This window comes from Myxocyprinus asiaticus, chromosome 47 (assembly GCF_019703515.2).
Source record: "Myxocyprinus asiaticus isolate MX2 ecotype Aquarium Trade chromosome 47, UBuf_Myxa_2, whole genome shotgun sequence".
NCBI classification, from domain to species: domain Eukaryota; kingdom Metazoa; phylum Chordata; class Actinopteri; order Cypriniformes; family Catostomidae; genus Myxocyprinus; species Myxocyprinus asiaticus.
Window position 1 is genome coordinate 9,996,838 of NC_059390.1, and position 16,187 is coordinate 10,013,024.

The 16,187-nt window shown below is 37.7% G+C and overlaps 1 protein-coding gene across 1 annotated transcript in view; it reads left to right on the plus strand.

The window, feature by feature from the left end:
- The first annotated feature begins 518 nt into the window (after window positions 1-518).
- The window catches only part of LOC127436592 (cadherin-like and PC-esterase domain-containing protein 1), a 63,054-nt gene continuing 47,385 nt past the window's right edge, over window positions 519-16,187 (plus strand). Inside the window, exons 1-2 of the mRNA XM_051690857.1 lie at window positions 519-1,259; window positions 12,941-13,112. Coding sequence (XP_051546817.1) covers window positions 975-1,259; window positions 12,941-13,112 — 457 coding nt within the window. The 5' untranslated portion in view covers window positions 519-974. The remainder of the gene's footprint in view (window positions 1,260-12,940; window positions 13,113-16,187) is intronic.

Here is a 16,187-nt window from a genome sequence, read left to right on the forward strand (position 1 = left end):
GGTGCCCTTTATTTTCAAAGAGCAGCAGCTGGATCTTTTTATACCCGTGTAATCCAGACCTCCGTCCGTGTAGGGGGACTTCTGTTTACTTTTATCTCCTCTCCTCTCCATATTAACGCAAACCAGGTGTACACAGTTACCATGAAATCAAGAAAACACCCTCCTTTCAGCTTGCTTTAACATACATGAGCATGGTACCGTTTTTAGACCACGTGGCAAGTTAACAAGAACTTCAACGGTTAAAAACAAGTCTCGAGACTCCTGCTTTCCGCTCTATCCGTGGCGCGGTGTCTAGTTCTATTTGTTCAAAAATACGTTTTCGGTGTGAACGGCCCTTAAACTTTTAATTAGGACTTTTATTAACTTAAAAACGCCGTCTAAAAAACGCAACGTCATTTGGCGATCAAGACGCTGACAAAACAGCGAGATGCGACGCAACGGCTAAAGATGTCCGTTGTATGTGTACATAGACGAACAATTAAAAAATAGCGCAGACGGAATACAAGAACGAACCCTTGTGAACTCCCCCTTAGTTTGAGAGACACGGCTTTAAAGCGGTTTGGTAAAGGGAGGCAGGCGCCTTCTGACTGCGCGCTGTGTGAAGGAGGCGTATCATCACTCTCAGTCATGAGGTTCCTCTATTCGGGAGTGTTTTTATTCAACCGAGGGGCTCAGCTGCTATGAGACAAGAAAGAAGCCTTTAGAGAAACTTTTCACTCTATTTGGATACACCGACCGCTACACTGAGAGGTTACGACCAGCTCTGACGCACGTCGGATTAGTAAAATTGGGAGACTGCTTAAGAAGTTGCGTTGGGTTTAAAGGACTCAAGTTTTGCAATGACCCTGTCACGAAGTTGTGTTTCTCATATGTGCGCTTTTAAAGGGCGCATTGGATTCCTAAAGTTCGCGTTGCTGGACGCGTCTCGGCGTGATCCGTAGAGGGATGATGCGGGCACCAAAGGCACATTCCCAATGGTATGTCTCTTGACTCTGTCCAGGAATATTTGTGCAGTTGTGGGAATGCTTTTCCGTGGGATCTGGACGCTCCGTCGGAGGTGTTGCACGGGTCCCCTTCTGCTTCTGGGGATAGCACTGGGGCTCTTTTACCACACCTTGACTATTGACCGTGACAGCAACGAGTTCAAGTCCAGTCAGCGGGACCAAAGGAACAAATCAGTGGTGTTTGATTATAAACTACTACTCAAGCACCCAGAGAGGCTCATATCTCTTCTGGAAGCATCACAGACTTATAGCTTTGTAAGTATGGCACTTTCCTGTGTGTTTGAAAACTGCTTTCATTCCCTCAGTAATATTATGAACAGTTATTTTGATAAATGCATATTTTTAACATATTAACATATATCATTTTGTATATTTTTATTATTTTGCATTAATATAATTAAACATAATACAGTATATGTTATTATATGTATTTTATTTATTATATTTTAATATACATTTGAATAAATTATTAAATGTTAATCAAAAAAGTATGATCACATATTAATAAATGGTAGCCTAATAATCAGACATTACTATACTGAAGAAACCAGAGAGACTAAAACCTCTTCTAGAAGCATCAGTTTTGTAAATATAATATGACACCTTTTTATATATGTTTGAAAACTACTGTAGTTCAAGTTTTTATATATATATATATATATATATATATATATATATATATTATAATAATATATATGATTACAATATATATACATATATATTATAATCATATATATGATTATAATATATATATATATATATATGTATATATATATGATTATAATATATATATATATATGATTATAATATATATATGTATATATATTGTAATATATATATTCTAAAAAAAGAAAGAAAAAAGTTTGAAGTGGGAAATAATGGCAGCTGTTCAGAAGGGGAAATATTCATTATATATACATTATGTTACATACATTTTCAATATATAATCTAAAAATCATTTTTTATTTGAAAATTTTGAAAAATTTAAATGTATAAAATAATATTTTAATAATAAACATATTAATAAATGATTATCTAATAATCAAATGTAGTTTTTATTCATTATTTAATTTATTTATAATATTTATGACATTATTTTATTACTGCTATAGCCTTAGTTAAAAACAATGGATAGGCCTATAGATCCTTTATTCTTGATGTACTGATGTTGTATAATAGCGACTTTGTTTTATGCATTTGCACGTTCTCATGATTTGAGGTAAGGTTGTTGTGTTGGGATATTTGTCTTCCCCCCTGTTCAGCATGAAACCTGTGGTTTAAAATAGCCAGCCAGTTCTGTTTATTTATGATGGGTGTCTTTGTGGGGGTATTTTAGGAGGAGAAACTCAAGGCTGGACATCCACTGGTCTAAGAGACCACATGAAGGAGGAGTTATTTATGAGCACACACATGCTTTCGTTGGAGAGCTGGGATGATTGACATCAGCAGGGAAGAGTTATGTCAGTACAGCATAGTAGGATCTAAGGGGAGATACCATCAATAAAGACTTCTGTCATGCTAGATGCCTAGCCATTGATTTATTTATGACTTTTGTTCAAAGGGTAGTGGGGCACAAGAGAGAGCTCTTAAAGGGATAGTTCACCCAAAAAATGAAAATTGTCATTTGCTCACTCTCATGTTGTTCCAAACCCGTACGTCTTCTGTGTAACACAAAAGGAAATTTTTGGCACAATGTTAGCCTCAGTCACCAATCGCTTTCATTGAATGGAAAAAAGATTGCATGAAAAATGGTGACTGAGGCCAACATTGTGCCTAAAATTTCATTTTGTGTTTCACAGAAGAAAGTCATACAGGTTTGGTACAACATGAGGATGAGTAAATGATGACATAATTTTCATATTTGGGTGAACTATCTCTTTAAGAAAATATAAAGGGGCAAAACCTTAAAAAATGAGACAATCAGAATTGATAGGCACTTATGGGAACATGACTTGATGGTTTGCATTATAACACAGTAAACATGCCATATCAAGTACTCATGATATAACAAACTCATAAACACTTTCCTCTCACTCTGGCACCCCTATTGAACAGGGACGTGTTGAACTCTGCAGCTTGGCCTTTGTTGAATGTATTTTTTAATCTGTAATTTGTATGATTTTATTCGTTTTAATTGTTTTGTTTCAACATGAAAGGCTGGGAAGATATGGGACAGCTTTGTTTTTTATAAAATAAGGAGGATTATTCAGCAGTGGCAATCTTTGCAGGGTTATACAGAAGCTATTGCTCAGTCTAACAAAATAAGATTTTTACTTCATTAGTAATATATATATATATATATATATATATATAATTTATTATTATTATTATTATTGTTGTTTTTTTTGTTTTTGGTAATGCAGTTACTTATCCTAAAGGCTTTGTAATAGACTCCTGCACAGACAGCAACACAACTTCAGATGCTCCATAAACTGGTGTAGAATTCAATGAAGCTGTCAGCTGAGGACATGTGAGGAGTCTATTTCTCACACTAGAGACTCTGATGTACTTATCCTCTTGTTTAGTTGTACATCTGGCCTTCCACATCTCTTTCTGTCCTTGTTAGAGCCAGTTGTCCTTTGTCTTTGAAGACTGTAGTGTACACCTTTGTATGAAAAGTTGTTTCTTTTTTTGCCATTTTTGACCCAATATTGACCTTGAGACATGCCAGTCTATTGCATACTGTGGCAACTCAAAAACAAACACAGACAATGTTAAGCTTAATTTAACGAACCAAATAGCTTTCAACTGTGTTTGATATAATGACGTGATTTTCTAGGACCAAATTATCAATTTAGCATGATTACTCAAGGATAAGCTGTTGGAGTGATGGCTGCTGGAAATGGGGCCTGTCTAGATTTGATCAAAAATGACTTTTTTTTTTCAAGTAGTGATGGTGCTGTTTTTTACATCAATAATGTCCTGACTATACTCTGTAATCAGCCGAATGCCACTTTGGTGAATTAAAGTACCAATTTCCTTCCGAAACAGCAAAATCTGTACATTATTCCAAACTTTTGGCTGCCAGTGTATATAAACTGTACATTTTCTGTTTTCCATAGCAAAAAAAAAAAAAAAAAAACTGGCTTAGACAAAATCAGGTTTGTGAACATTGGATTTATAGTCTCTATATTGTCTATTACATATTCTATATATCTTTTATTTCCTTGCTTTTTGTATTTTCTCCCCAATTTGGAATGCCCAATTCCCAATGCACTCTTAGTCCTCGTGGTGGCGTAGTGACTCGCCTCAATCTGGGTGGCGGAGGATGAATCTCGGTTGCCTCCGCGTCTAAAACAGTCAATCCGCGCATCTTATCACGTGGCTTGATGAGCGCGTTACTGCGGAGACCTAGTGCCTGTGGAGGCTTCACACTATTCTCCATGGCATCCACGCACAACTCACCACGTGCCCCACTGAGAGCGAACCACATTATAGCGACCACGAGGAGGTTACCCCATGTGACTCTACCCTTCCTAGCAACCGGGCCAATATGGTTGCTTAGGAGACCTGGCTGGAGTCACTCAGCACGCCCTGGATTCAAACTCATGACTCCAGGGGTGGTAGACAGCATCTTTACTCAATGAGCTACTCAGGCCCCCAGCTTCTTTCTTGTTGTTTGTTTGTTTTCTTTTTTAACTTAAAGTGTAACCAGGGACAGGTGCTGCAAATTAGCTAGCTAGAAGCCTGTGTACAGAGCGTCTGCTGCTTAAACTTATGAAGCAGTGTTATTCAGTATTGTCCCTGTCAAATAAACCAGTAAAAATAAATATAATATACAGTATACAAAACAATATAAGTACAGTACATATACAGGGTGTGTAGTGGTGTTGGTGAGAGAGAGCAAAAGATTGAAAAACAGATTTAAGGTCAGTGAGGCAGAAGAAAAGGGCAGGAAAGCAATGAGAGGTGAGAGAGGTTTAGGATTAAGCCGTGGTTGTGGCAGTGTGCTTCCGATAATCCTACACTAACTAACTCTGAGCAGGAAGTGTACAATGACAGCTATGACAGCTGTCTCCAATCAGCTGTTAGTGAGCCGTGTATGTGTGTTCACTCAAATAGAGTTATCAATCATTGGGAACCCTCTGTGTTTTAGGACCATACTATCCCATACAGTGTCTGGGGCTGCAGTATAAATAGTCAAACACATAGGTAACAAAGTTAGTGTAGCGGGAAACAAGGAATTTGCTTGTGAATTGGCCAAATACCTCCATGTTAAATTAATAGTTCACCCAAAAAATTCCATCATTTACTCACCCTCATGTCTTTCGAAACCTGTTTGCAATTCCGTGGAACATAAAAGGAGTAATTTATAGCAGAATATCCAAGCTGCTCTTTTACATACACTGAAAGTGAATGGTGACCACGGTAGAGGTCGACCGATAGTGTGTTTTGCCAATACCGATAACTAAGGTGGGAAAACAGACCGATAGCCGATTAATCAGCCAATAGTTTTTAAAATGTATAAGTTGAATAAAAACTTTACACTCAATGTACAATAGTGCTGAACTTTAGTATTACTTTCCATGGCGATACATTAATACATTTCTCCCACACTGGTTCCTTCTTCAAAGCCTTTGCCATCTGAAATTAATGAAAATACTAATTAAAATATTACAGGCCAAATGTGTTTGTTGTTCAGTAGTAACATAAAACACTGCCTTACTAAGCCAAATAGTGACTGTATGCTTCATCACTACTGACCGTATTTATTATTCTGTTTTATTGTCATTTTAAATCTATAAATGATGTACAAGAAAGGGAGAGAAAAAGGGATTGAAAAAAATCTACTAAAATCTTGTCTTTTTTAAGGTAATTTTAGAAAAGCATTGTCTATATTATATATCCATGTGCCATCACATGAACACATGGTATTATATAACAATGTGCCATCTCATGAATATCAAATTTATTTCAGACGGATTTATTGTACCATAAAATTTGTTTTTCATAACTACATCATAAAATTAGGAAGTTTAGATAGAAGTTAATTTTGTCAGAACGGAGAAAAAACTATAGTCAAAAAACTATAAAACTGTTCCTGTGCGCCTGCATTCACATCGAGCTCACACTTTGTCTTCTGAAGCAAACGAATGACCGAGCAAAAACAAAAACTCAGGCAGCATATTCATTAAAGGTTGCCATTTAATGATTGATTTATAACTGATAAGTAACTTATAAATTAACTTAGAAACAAAACCTCTTTTGAGCACTCATGTTTATAATCTGACTGGAACAAATTGGACGCAACTCTATACCGAAAAAAAAAAAAAACCCTCAACTGATATGCATAAATGTATTCAAAACAGCAATAAAGAGGAACGGTAACAAGTTGTATCAACTACTGTTGTGGCATTTTATGTTGCTTAGTTTTTCCTATTTGGAGCTTTACAGCTCCTGGTCACTGTCCTGTTTCATTTTTTGGATGAGAGCAGCTTGAACATTCTGATGTCCTTTTGTGCTCCATAAAAAAAAAAGTTATATAGGTTTGGAATGACATCGAGGGTAAATGATGACAGAATTTTCATTTGGGGGGTGAACTATACCTTTAAGGATTCTGTGTATTTGTTTGATATTAAAAGAGAATTATTATTATTTTTTCTATGCACAGCAGCCAGAGTGAACAGCATAATAACCATAATGTTTCTTTGGTGGATTATCTTAATGTAGTGTTACATAACAAATATCTATTCAGAATTCATAACATTCATTTGAAGAAAAATGGTTATGCGTATTGTGAATGGTGAGGTTTTCCCATCCCAAAAACCAATGCCGTCTCATTGCCCCAGGAGACAAATAGGAGAAGCTCATTAACAAAGTCACTTGTCTGGACTGGAGTCTGTCTGGTGCTGATCCAGTCTCAGCTGATGATTAACTCTTAGTGTTTACACACACGCACACACACACACACACACATACATACATATACATATACTTTTAATAATATGAACAACTGCAGTGACTGCCAATGTGTCGGTCTAAGATGAACCTCACTATGCAGTGCTCAGACATTATACTTTATCAGCCTTTAAAAATGTTCTTTTATATCACATACCAATCCAAAGTCCCTTTCAAAGCATGTCAATCCACTCAGCGGCCATCTTTGGAATGCTCCTCAGCAGGCTGGGCAGCTACAAGCAGCATAAAAGTACAGCTTCTATCTTCTTGAATAGGGTAAGACTGAAATCTCCATAGCATTTGGTTAAGATTACGATCAAAGAACATATTTCAAATCAGAAGTAAAATCTGACAACAGCGGTTTCATAAACTGTGCTTTAGCTCAGATTGGCCATTGGGCTTTCCAATTTCGCCCATTAATTTTAATACCAGTGGTCCGTCACTGCTAAACTGTCTTGGTACTAATCTCACAGAATCTACATTTGAAGTGTGACAACATTCAAGCCATTTCTTTATTAAAGGTTCTTGCTAAGACAAGCATCACTATAACTATTACTCCTACCTGGGGGTTATCTCAGGAATTTGAACAAAATCCTAACCCTAAGTATTAAACTTTGGCGCCATTTGTGCAATGGAAATGAATTATACCGCAATTACAGCACAATATAATATATGACACAAAGTATAAAAGACGTAAAACTGAACCTCTGCTGTCGCAATGCTCTCAGGAGACAGGGTACCCTGCTGTCTAGCACATGCTATGCATACTGTAGTCTATATTAGGCCTGCTGTTTACACGAACAACTGCACTCCATCATTTTCAGGGCTGAATGCTTGCTAAAGACACATAGTTTAAGCGTACATTCTAGTGCTGTTCAAATATGCTGAGAGTTTGTTGTCTGCTGCTTGGGGAGAGTGGAGAGAGGACAAGTACGGATGGTCAGCAAGCAGCGTGAACTGCTTTCGTAAACTCTGCATCGCACTGTTACGGAGGGTCTAGATGTGGCAGAGAGGTGTGTTTGGTATGATATCAGTTTGTGTGTGTGTATGATGTGGTTTGCGTCAAAAGTCTCTATTTAGACTTGGTCACTTCATGCGGGTTTCTGATCGGATAGCTGTGTAAAGGCTCTCCATGATGCATTCGAGAAAGATGGCAATCTGCCATTTTAGAATTACATGACCAGCTGAATATTACTCGTTTAATCTCAGTAATCGTCTTGCAATTGGACACTTCCATTCTTTGATTAAATGAATTATGGCTGATTGTGAATAGTGAATTTTTACAATGGCACCTGTAACTGAAAACTATTGATTTTGAATGATGCTGCATCCACACCACTAGGTGTCACTGTGAGTCCTTGATGACATGAGCAAATCAAGTGTGGCAAAATTTCACTACTTGGCATTAGCATCACCACGGACGTGAACTATATATATATATAATAAATATAAAGAAAATTTAATTTGCAAACAGTATGTGAATGGTAGTTCGGACATAACTCTATTTTGTGGAGACCAAGGGTAGATGTGCATACCCAATCAGATAGCAACCCGATCGATCAACACACATGAAGTAACTAAGTGTAAATATGTCCTGAGAAAAGATAAATAGAAGGGTGCCTCACGACAGCCATGATTAACCCCTGAATCTTATACATGGAGCCAGTGGTAACAGAACCCTTCATCGAGAGAGAGAGAGAGAGAGAGAGAGAGAGGGGTATTTGTGGAGGGGGAGGAAGAGAGAGAAAAGAAAAACAAGGAGAAGTTTGTAGTGGAAAAGCTTGAATAAAATGTTGAGCCAATGCCAAATCTTTGGCCAAGTAAACCATTCACTTTGCATGGACAAGTAGGGTTTGAGGTCTCTGCTGAATACTAACAGAACCCACATTTTGTTGTTCTCCCCCCTCCTGCTCTCCTCATCTCAAGCATTTTCTTGAAGTGATGGACTTGTTCAGTTAAACTGGCCCAGATGTGCCTTGCACTGAGGTTATATATCGAATCTGGATTACAGGACGATTATGTTCTTTGTAGAAACTTTTACAACATAGTTTCTTGGATTTTACCCAGAAGATGATGGAAACATGATCAAAAGTGTGCATATAGCCAATTTTACAGTGGCTTAGAGGTAAACAATTACATGCGGTTTATTCTGAGTATACAATTGCCCATGTTACCCTTTGTTAATTTTCAAAATGCCTTTCCTCTGACGCATGTGAATGTAGAGAGTGACTAATAATTATGGCTGTTATGTTTGGCTCATAAGTAACCAGAGCAGGGTTTATGAGATGATAATTGTATTTTGTTATGGGCACAACTCTCTGGACACTCACAAACTAAATTATTTTAGTCTGACCGTACCAGAGCACTAAATGTTTTGGTAACATGCCAAAATCTTTTGGACTTGTACCATAATACGTTTTTTTGTTTTTGTTTTTTTCTCTACATGCACTATTGTAATACTATGTTTTTTGGACATATGCCATGGTAAAATAAACAAAAAAACAAATCTTACATGCATCATGGTAATACCATGTTTTTTGGACATGCACCATGGTAATAATTTTGTTTAATTTTTTTTCTATAAGTACCATGGTAATACAGTGCCATGTGTTTTTTTTTGTTTGTTGTTGTTTGTTTTTTTGGACATGCAACATGGGAATACAGGTGTGTTTCTACATGTATCATGGTAATAACATTTTATTTTTATTTTTACATTTACATTGGTAATAAATGTTTTTTTTCTACCTGTACCATGTAAATACCATGTTTTTAGACATGTACCATGGTAATACCACTGTATTCTTTGAAGCACCCTGGAGTGCCATGTACTGTACCACTGAAAATAAATATGGTAACCATACATTACCATTGTATATATCACTATACCATAGCATTTCCATCCGATGGCATCAATTTACGATGGGACTGCTTTGGTAAAAAAAATTTCTTTACACATTGTGCTATAGAGTGTTTTGTAAGAGTTTTCTGCATAGCATCTCTCGGGGTGGTCTGGTCCGTGTCTTGGTCAGCTGCATGTGTGTATGTGGTTGTGTTTGTTGGGGCAGGGGGCATGTGAGAATTGAGTTGTTTGACTGTAAGTACAGGTGCTGGGTTATCTGCTTAGATTAGTTTAATTGTATTACACAAACAACACTTGCATAATTTGTGTATATATACAAATACCCACTTGTGTATGTGAGCATAGTACATGTAATTAAACAGAGTGATTGTTTCTCTGTCAGTATTATGTGTCTTTGCGTTCTTTTTTGTGCCATGTGTGTCGTAAAGGTCATGACCCTTTGGGTACAGTCTTAGGAGGATGGGCTTTAAAGGTGCACTAAGTAGGTTTTTACTAATTAAAAAAGTTTTACACAAAGACATGAATAGCATTTTGAAAATGCATTGAAAATGATGTAAACTCACAAGAGATGAAGACTCCAGTCTTACTACCACCACTAATGATGACAATAATGATAACGTGTTTACTTTATATAGCGCTTTCAGCCAGTGCTCAAACATAAAAGTACATGTAAACAAATCAAGCAGACCAAACTATAAAACAACAAACACAATACACTTACTACAAAGAACAACAGAGCCCAAGTCAACATTATAGTTCAGATTGATGGTGGTATGGTATTGATAAACAGGAGTGTGATCCACCAGACAGTCTGAGCAGAATGAGTGCAAGTAAAAAGATAAAAATGTCCACAGAAGAGGTCCCTGATGGAGTCATGAAACAAACCGCTACTACCTGCCGCTCTCAAGGATAAGCGGCGTGATATCGAACACCAAGCACGAGCACAAGGCTGTGTTCGGCCGGGGCAGAGAGTTCGCGAGCCACGACTGCACAGTCTAGCATGCAACAACTCGTGGAAATTCGTTTGGATTGGATACAAGAATGTCCATTATAGGGATTTGTGTATTATGAGATGGATAAAACAGACTGAAAGCAACAAAACAGAAGATAAAACATGTTCGATGTAAAGCGGCAGCATTTGCTAAACAAACTTCCAGTCTCCAGGACGATGGGTGTCAGTATAGAGTCCAAAACCACAAGTACTACTGTGACCGATGGGATGAGTAAGAGCCAGCTAAAATCTTACTGAGTGCACCTTTAAAGATAGTAGCAGTATTTTTAGTCTGAACACTCGGTGTTTAATTACACACATACCAAAACAGAGTCATCACTGTCTCTCACATACTCATGCACAATCCCTAAGAAATAAAGCTTGTCAAGTTTGAGTTCACATATTTGTATTAAAGACTAAAGTTGTTGAGTAAGTCTGGCTCCCACCTGTTTTAAATCGACCTCGCTTTTCATCATTTTCAACTTGACAGTATTTCAGCTGTGATTTAATCATATATTCATAGAAGCCTGCACGCATCACAAGACAAAATTAACATTTATAAATGCGTATTACCATTCCCAGTTGATATGTGGTGGGAATTAAAGGAAAACTTCGCTGAGGGGGTTTAATGTTTTTCTGTATAGCTGATTTAATTTCAGAACCTATTAAAGTAAATGTAGCCATCATTTTCACTTTCAGCTCTCCCTCGTTTATTTTTATTTTCTTGCTCTCTTATTGAGATATTTCTTATTAGTTGTTATTGCTTGCTTTAAGCGCTGACATGTTTTAGGCACCGCTCTAATAAAGTAATGATGTTTGTGTCTTGGGCCACAGACATACAGTGCGAAATGAATGCAGTCCAGTAATTGCATGTTTTAGATTAGCGTCTGTTGCCTGAGGTCTCCAAGAGGGGCAAGGGCGAGAGAGCAGATGAGAGGAGGAGAGACAGACTGTGGGATGTAGGAGAGAGAGAGAGAGAGAGAGAGAGAGAGAGAGAGAGAGAGAGAGTTATGAGTGGAATAAGATTTATGAATGGAATAAGTTGAATGAACATGGAAAATTTGCAGAAATGTTTAGGTGTGAGGAAAAGAAGATCAGCTGGTGGGTGGTTGCTATGCAGTTGCTAAAGTGTTCGGAGTGTTTTTGTAGCTGATTGCTATGCAGTTGCTAGGGTGTTCTGGGTAGCGACTTGGTGGTTGCTTAAGGCGGCACCACACTAGCAGACTCCAAACAACTCAATTTTGGCGAGGGTGTCACACATGCAGACTGTTTTGCTGAGATCTCTCTAAGATTTTACATGGAGTTTGTAGAAATATCAACAGGTGTACCGCATGTGCAAAAACAATTGTAAAAGCGTTATTTAGGATGTGATTCATGGAGTAACTTTACCTTGTGAAAGTGTGTGATTGTGTATTTATCCTCTTGAGGCTTGCTGTAGAATGTGTATGTCTATATGCAGCTTTCAGTGGATAAAGAAATGGCGTTAAAAAAAACAGACTGTTGCGCCTCTGCTTTCTGATTTTGTGAGTCATTTTAGTGTGGAAAAACACTTGGTGGCAGAATCATTATGGATTAAAATGAGTGTTTTTGATGAAATGCTGCTGAGTGCAATGAAAACGTTCAGATCAGCTTGACATCTTGTCAGTTCTTTTGTAAAAGAAGCAGCTCATTGGTCACTTGAAGAGAACACATGAGTCCGTCCCAGGGACAGAATTATTTTTTTTGTCATTTTGGATCCTTTTTTCCCATTGCTGAAACCATTAACTCAGCAGGGAGTCCCGATGGTTAAGTGATTAGCGCTAATGCGCGCTCCGTCTCTCACCTGCTAGTATGTTTCTTAGCAATCAGACTTACAATTTTCACCTAGTGAATAATACAGTTGGTGAAATCAATCTCAAACACTTTTATTGAAAGCCATTTCTAGTGATCAGAACAGCATAGAGACTTTGAATCTGGCCAGTAAGTAACCACCTAGCATTCACCCAGAAAACCCCAGCAACCACCTAACAATGCCCTAACGACCACCCAGAACATCTTAGCAACCTACAGAAGTGTATAGCAATGGTCTAGCAATCCACCCACAACGGTTTTGCATGGGCAAGCAACGCCCGGATTTTCATCAGAAAATTGAATAATCTGGTTGCTAAACATAATCTTTCTGCTGCTTTTTTCCATACTATTTTTCAGGTGCAACATTCTAAACGCAGCTGTGCGGGAAAAGCCATTATTCTAACAGGTCAGCATGCTCCGACAGATACAGAGGTTCAGTTGTATCAGCGAGTTCTACAACAGCAGGGGTATCGTGTGGATCAAGCTCGCTTTGCTGAGACCAGTGTGACTCTCAGACAGGACAGAAGAGGTAAGAAGCATATAGTTTGTATGCTTGACACTGTATGAGCTCAATAATATTTTGCAGCATGCAGTATGTATCACAGAATACACATTTTCTGTATGCCTGAAGTACCTGGATGACCCACACTATGAGACAATGTATCCCAAATGCAAGACCAACTTGACCTTCCGTTTTCACTGTGATGATTTTATTTAAAAAGCATTGTGTGCTTGTTGGGCAGGTGGTTCAGGGGTTAATTTTGACCCCAGCTATGCTTCATGGTCACAGCTGGGGTCCTGAAGGCCCACCTCCCCCTTCAGGTCATGAATGGGCACAGCGAGGTCAATGAAACGAATGCCTCTCTTGTGAACTGCACAGTAGCTTCTGTAATGTCTTTCACGACACGTACATAGATGTGGATTGGAGCCTATTGATTCAGTGTTATTACATTCATCTAGCTATTTTGATTCATTTAGTGTTGTGTGAGTATCCAAACAGGTGTTGTCTTTGCCACTGCGAGTAAAGACTGGTTGTCGACAGCTGTCTGTCAGTATGATTGATGGGCAGGCCTGCCAACCACAAGCTGTCCAGATCAAAACCTTTATGAGGTCATCAGGGCAACAACTCCACCCCCAAAAACTTTACCAGAGACATGCACAGAGGGACCACTGATAAAACTGTCCTTCATACATTCGCACACACCTAGATGCCGAAAACACTGGAGACATTAGTGAGGTTTTCAGTGCTGTTCCATTTCTGGCACACAAAGAGTGTGTGTTTGTACATACAGTACTTAGCTATAGTTTTAGGATAAAATTATCCCCATATACAAGTTCAATCTGACAAAACCTCCCCTTAGGGACATCCGGGGACACACTCAATTGGAAAAACGATTAATATTTGAAGTAAATGATTTTTTTTTAAGGTAACACTTTACAGTAAGTCTCTAACAATGAGCAATACTTTTTACAGCATTTTTTAATATTGGTTAATAATGTTAATATATAAATATACTATTGTTTATTGTTTATATATGTTAGTTCATAATCCTTTAAGTAATGTTAACATATGCAACATTTTATGTTAAAAATGTGTTGAAATTAACATTAATCAACCAAGATTAATAAATGCTTTTAAAGTATTGATTATTATTAGTTCATGTTAACTAATGTAGTTAACTAATGTTAACAAATACCACCTTATTGTGAAGCGTTACCAATTTTAAAAATTCTAAAAACATGAACTTTTCTAGTAGGTTTAGGTTTAGAAAGTCCTCACCATTATAGAAAAACAAACATGTGTGTACTCGGCCAGAGCCATTTCTAGCTATAAGCAGTATAAGTGGGTGCTTAGGGCCCCCGAGCCACCAGGGACAAAGCAAGGTTTATTTATTTATTTATTTTAAAATATAGATATGTTAAAAGCTGCACATAAGACTTAGGCATCTGTTGTGGCTCACAATTATAAGGGCCCCCTTGTGGCCCGAGTGGGAAGGGAGAATGTTATGATCCAGGGGTTTCTGTGGGCCTCCAAGAAAGACTTTGCTTTGGGCCCCCATATGCTCAAAAACAACCCTGTGATTGGCTATAGTTTGGGGACAAATTTGTCTGCAGAAAATAAGCAAAATCTGAAGAAAAAACTCCCTTTAAAAATGATTCATATTTAAATAAATATTTATTTATTTATTTATTTATACAAAAAAAAAGTTTTCTTTTAGAGGTAGGGTTAGGATTAGTCTATAGTAATTATCTTTAAAGAAAAATAAACAATAAACGTTTATGGTGCGTTCACATTTAAATGTGTTAAGTATGAGTAATAAGTGTTTGATCATACATTTCCATGTGGTGACAGTTTTGTGGACAGCACAGACAGTAATTTAGCGACTTATTCAGCTAGGAGCTGTTTGTATGCATTAGTCACTGGAAGTTATGGCTGTTGACCAGATTTTGGTACTAGCTGCCTGGAAACTTCACCGGAAACTGTGGGAAAACTCTGACGCAGACATAAGATTATGATAAGATTATTATTATCATGTTGGTATTAGGAGGGACGCAAGGGCTCATATCCACGATTCCCCTTTAGGCTGTAAACAGTACTTCCTGTCGCTTGGGCTGGAATGGCACACAGGCACAAATGTTTGGCCTTCATGCCAAATACACACCAGCCCATTTCCTGAAGCGATGCTAACTACCACAATAACTACCAGATGTGTGTTTTCCCCCACTTGTCCTCTCTCCTTTGCACAAAGAATTTAAAGAAGCTTTAATAGCACAATAAACAAGGGTTCATATTTCCAAAGCAATAATAAACATCACACACACACACACACACAAATACATTCAGAGCATAATGTGATTTCCTCAAGAAGGACATATTCCTGGAGCAACAACATCATTGTTTGTCCTGGAACAATATTCCAATTATCCATTGAGAGGTTAAGGGTTTCAACAACATTCTTATCAGTCAATGATTTCCATCTGTTTCAATGGGTTGGTTATGGATAGAGATTTTTCAAAACCCATAACCCTAGTATTAAACTTTAGTGCATTACTTGTCCCACACAATTTGTTCTACGAGACCTTAAATCATGGGGCTTGTTCTTTTACTTTTCTAAGCGCTTTAACTTGAAGGGATCATCTGAGCCATATAAGAACCAGAATGTCATGGAGTCTTTGTGGTGGGATCTTTTGACTTGGGCCAGTACACAACCACCTAGCAACCACCCAGAACATCATGGAAGCAACTTTTGTACACTACAGGCGATACTCACATTTTCTCCAGTGTATTGATGTATAGTTAGGGCATGAGGTCAAGAAGTGCAGTTCTGTTTATACTTTGATTTTTGTGCATTAAGAACAAAAGCTTTGTGTTTGCTTGGAGAGCTGACAGTAGCATTTTAGCACTATTGTATCAATAGTATTTCTGGCTGGTTAATCAAGGCAGTGTAAAATTGCCTTGTAAGGGCATTTGACAGCTTCCATGTAATCCTACATGTAACCAGGCACCATCTATGACCCGTCACATGGCTTAATGGATCTTGTTTCAGGTGGAAAGATTTTAGTGTGGACTTCTAGATGGCTAATTGGGCCTCTGAACTGTTCT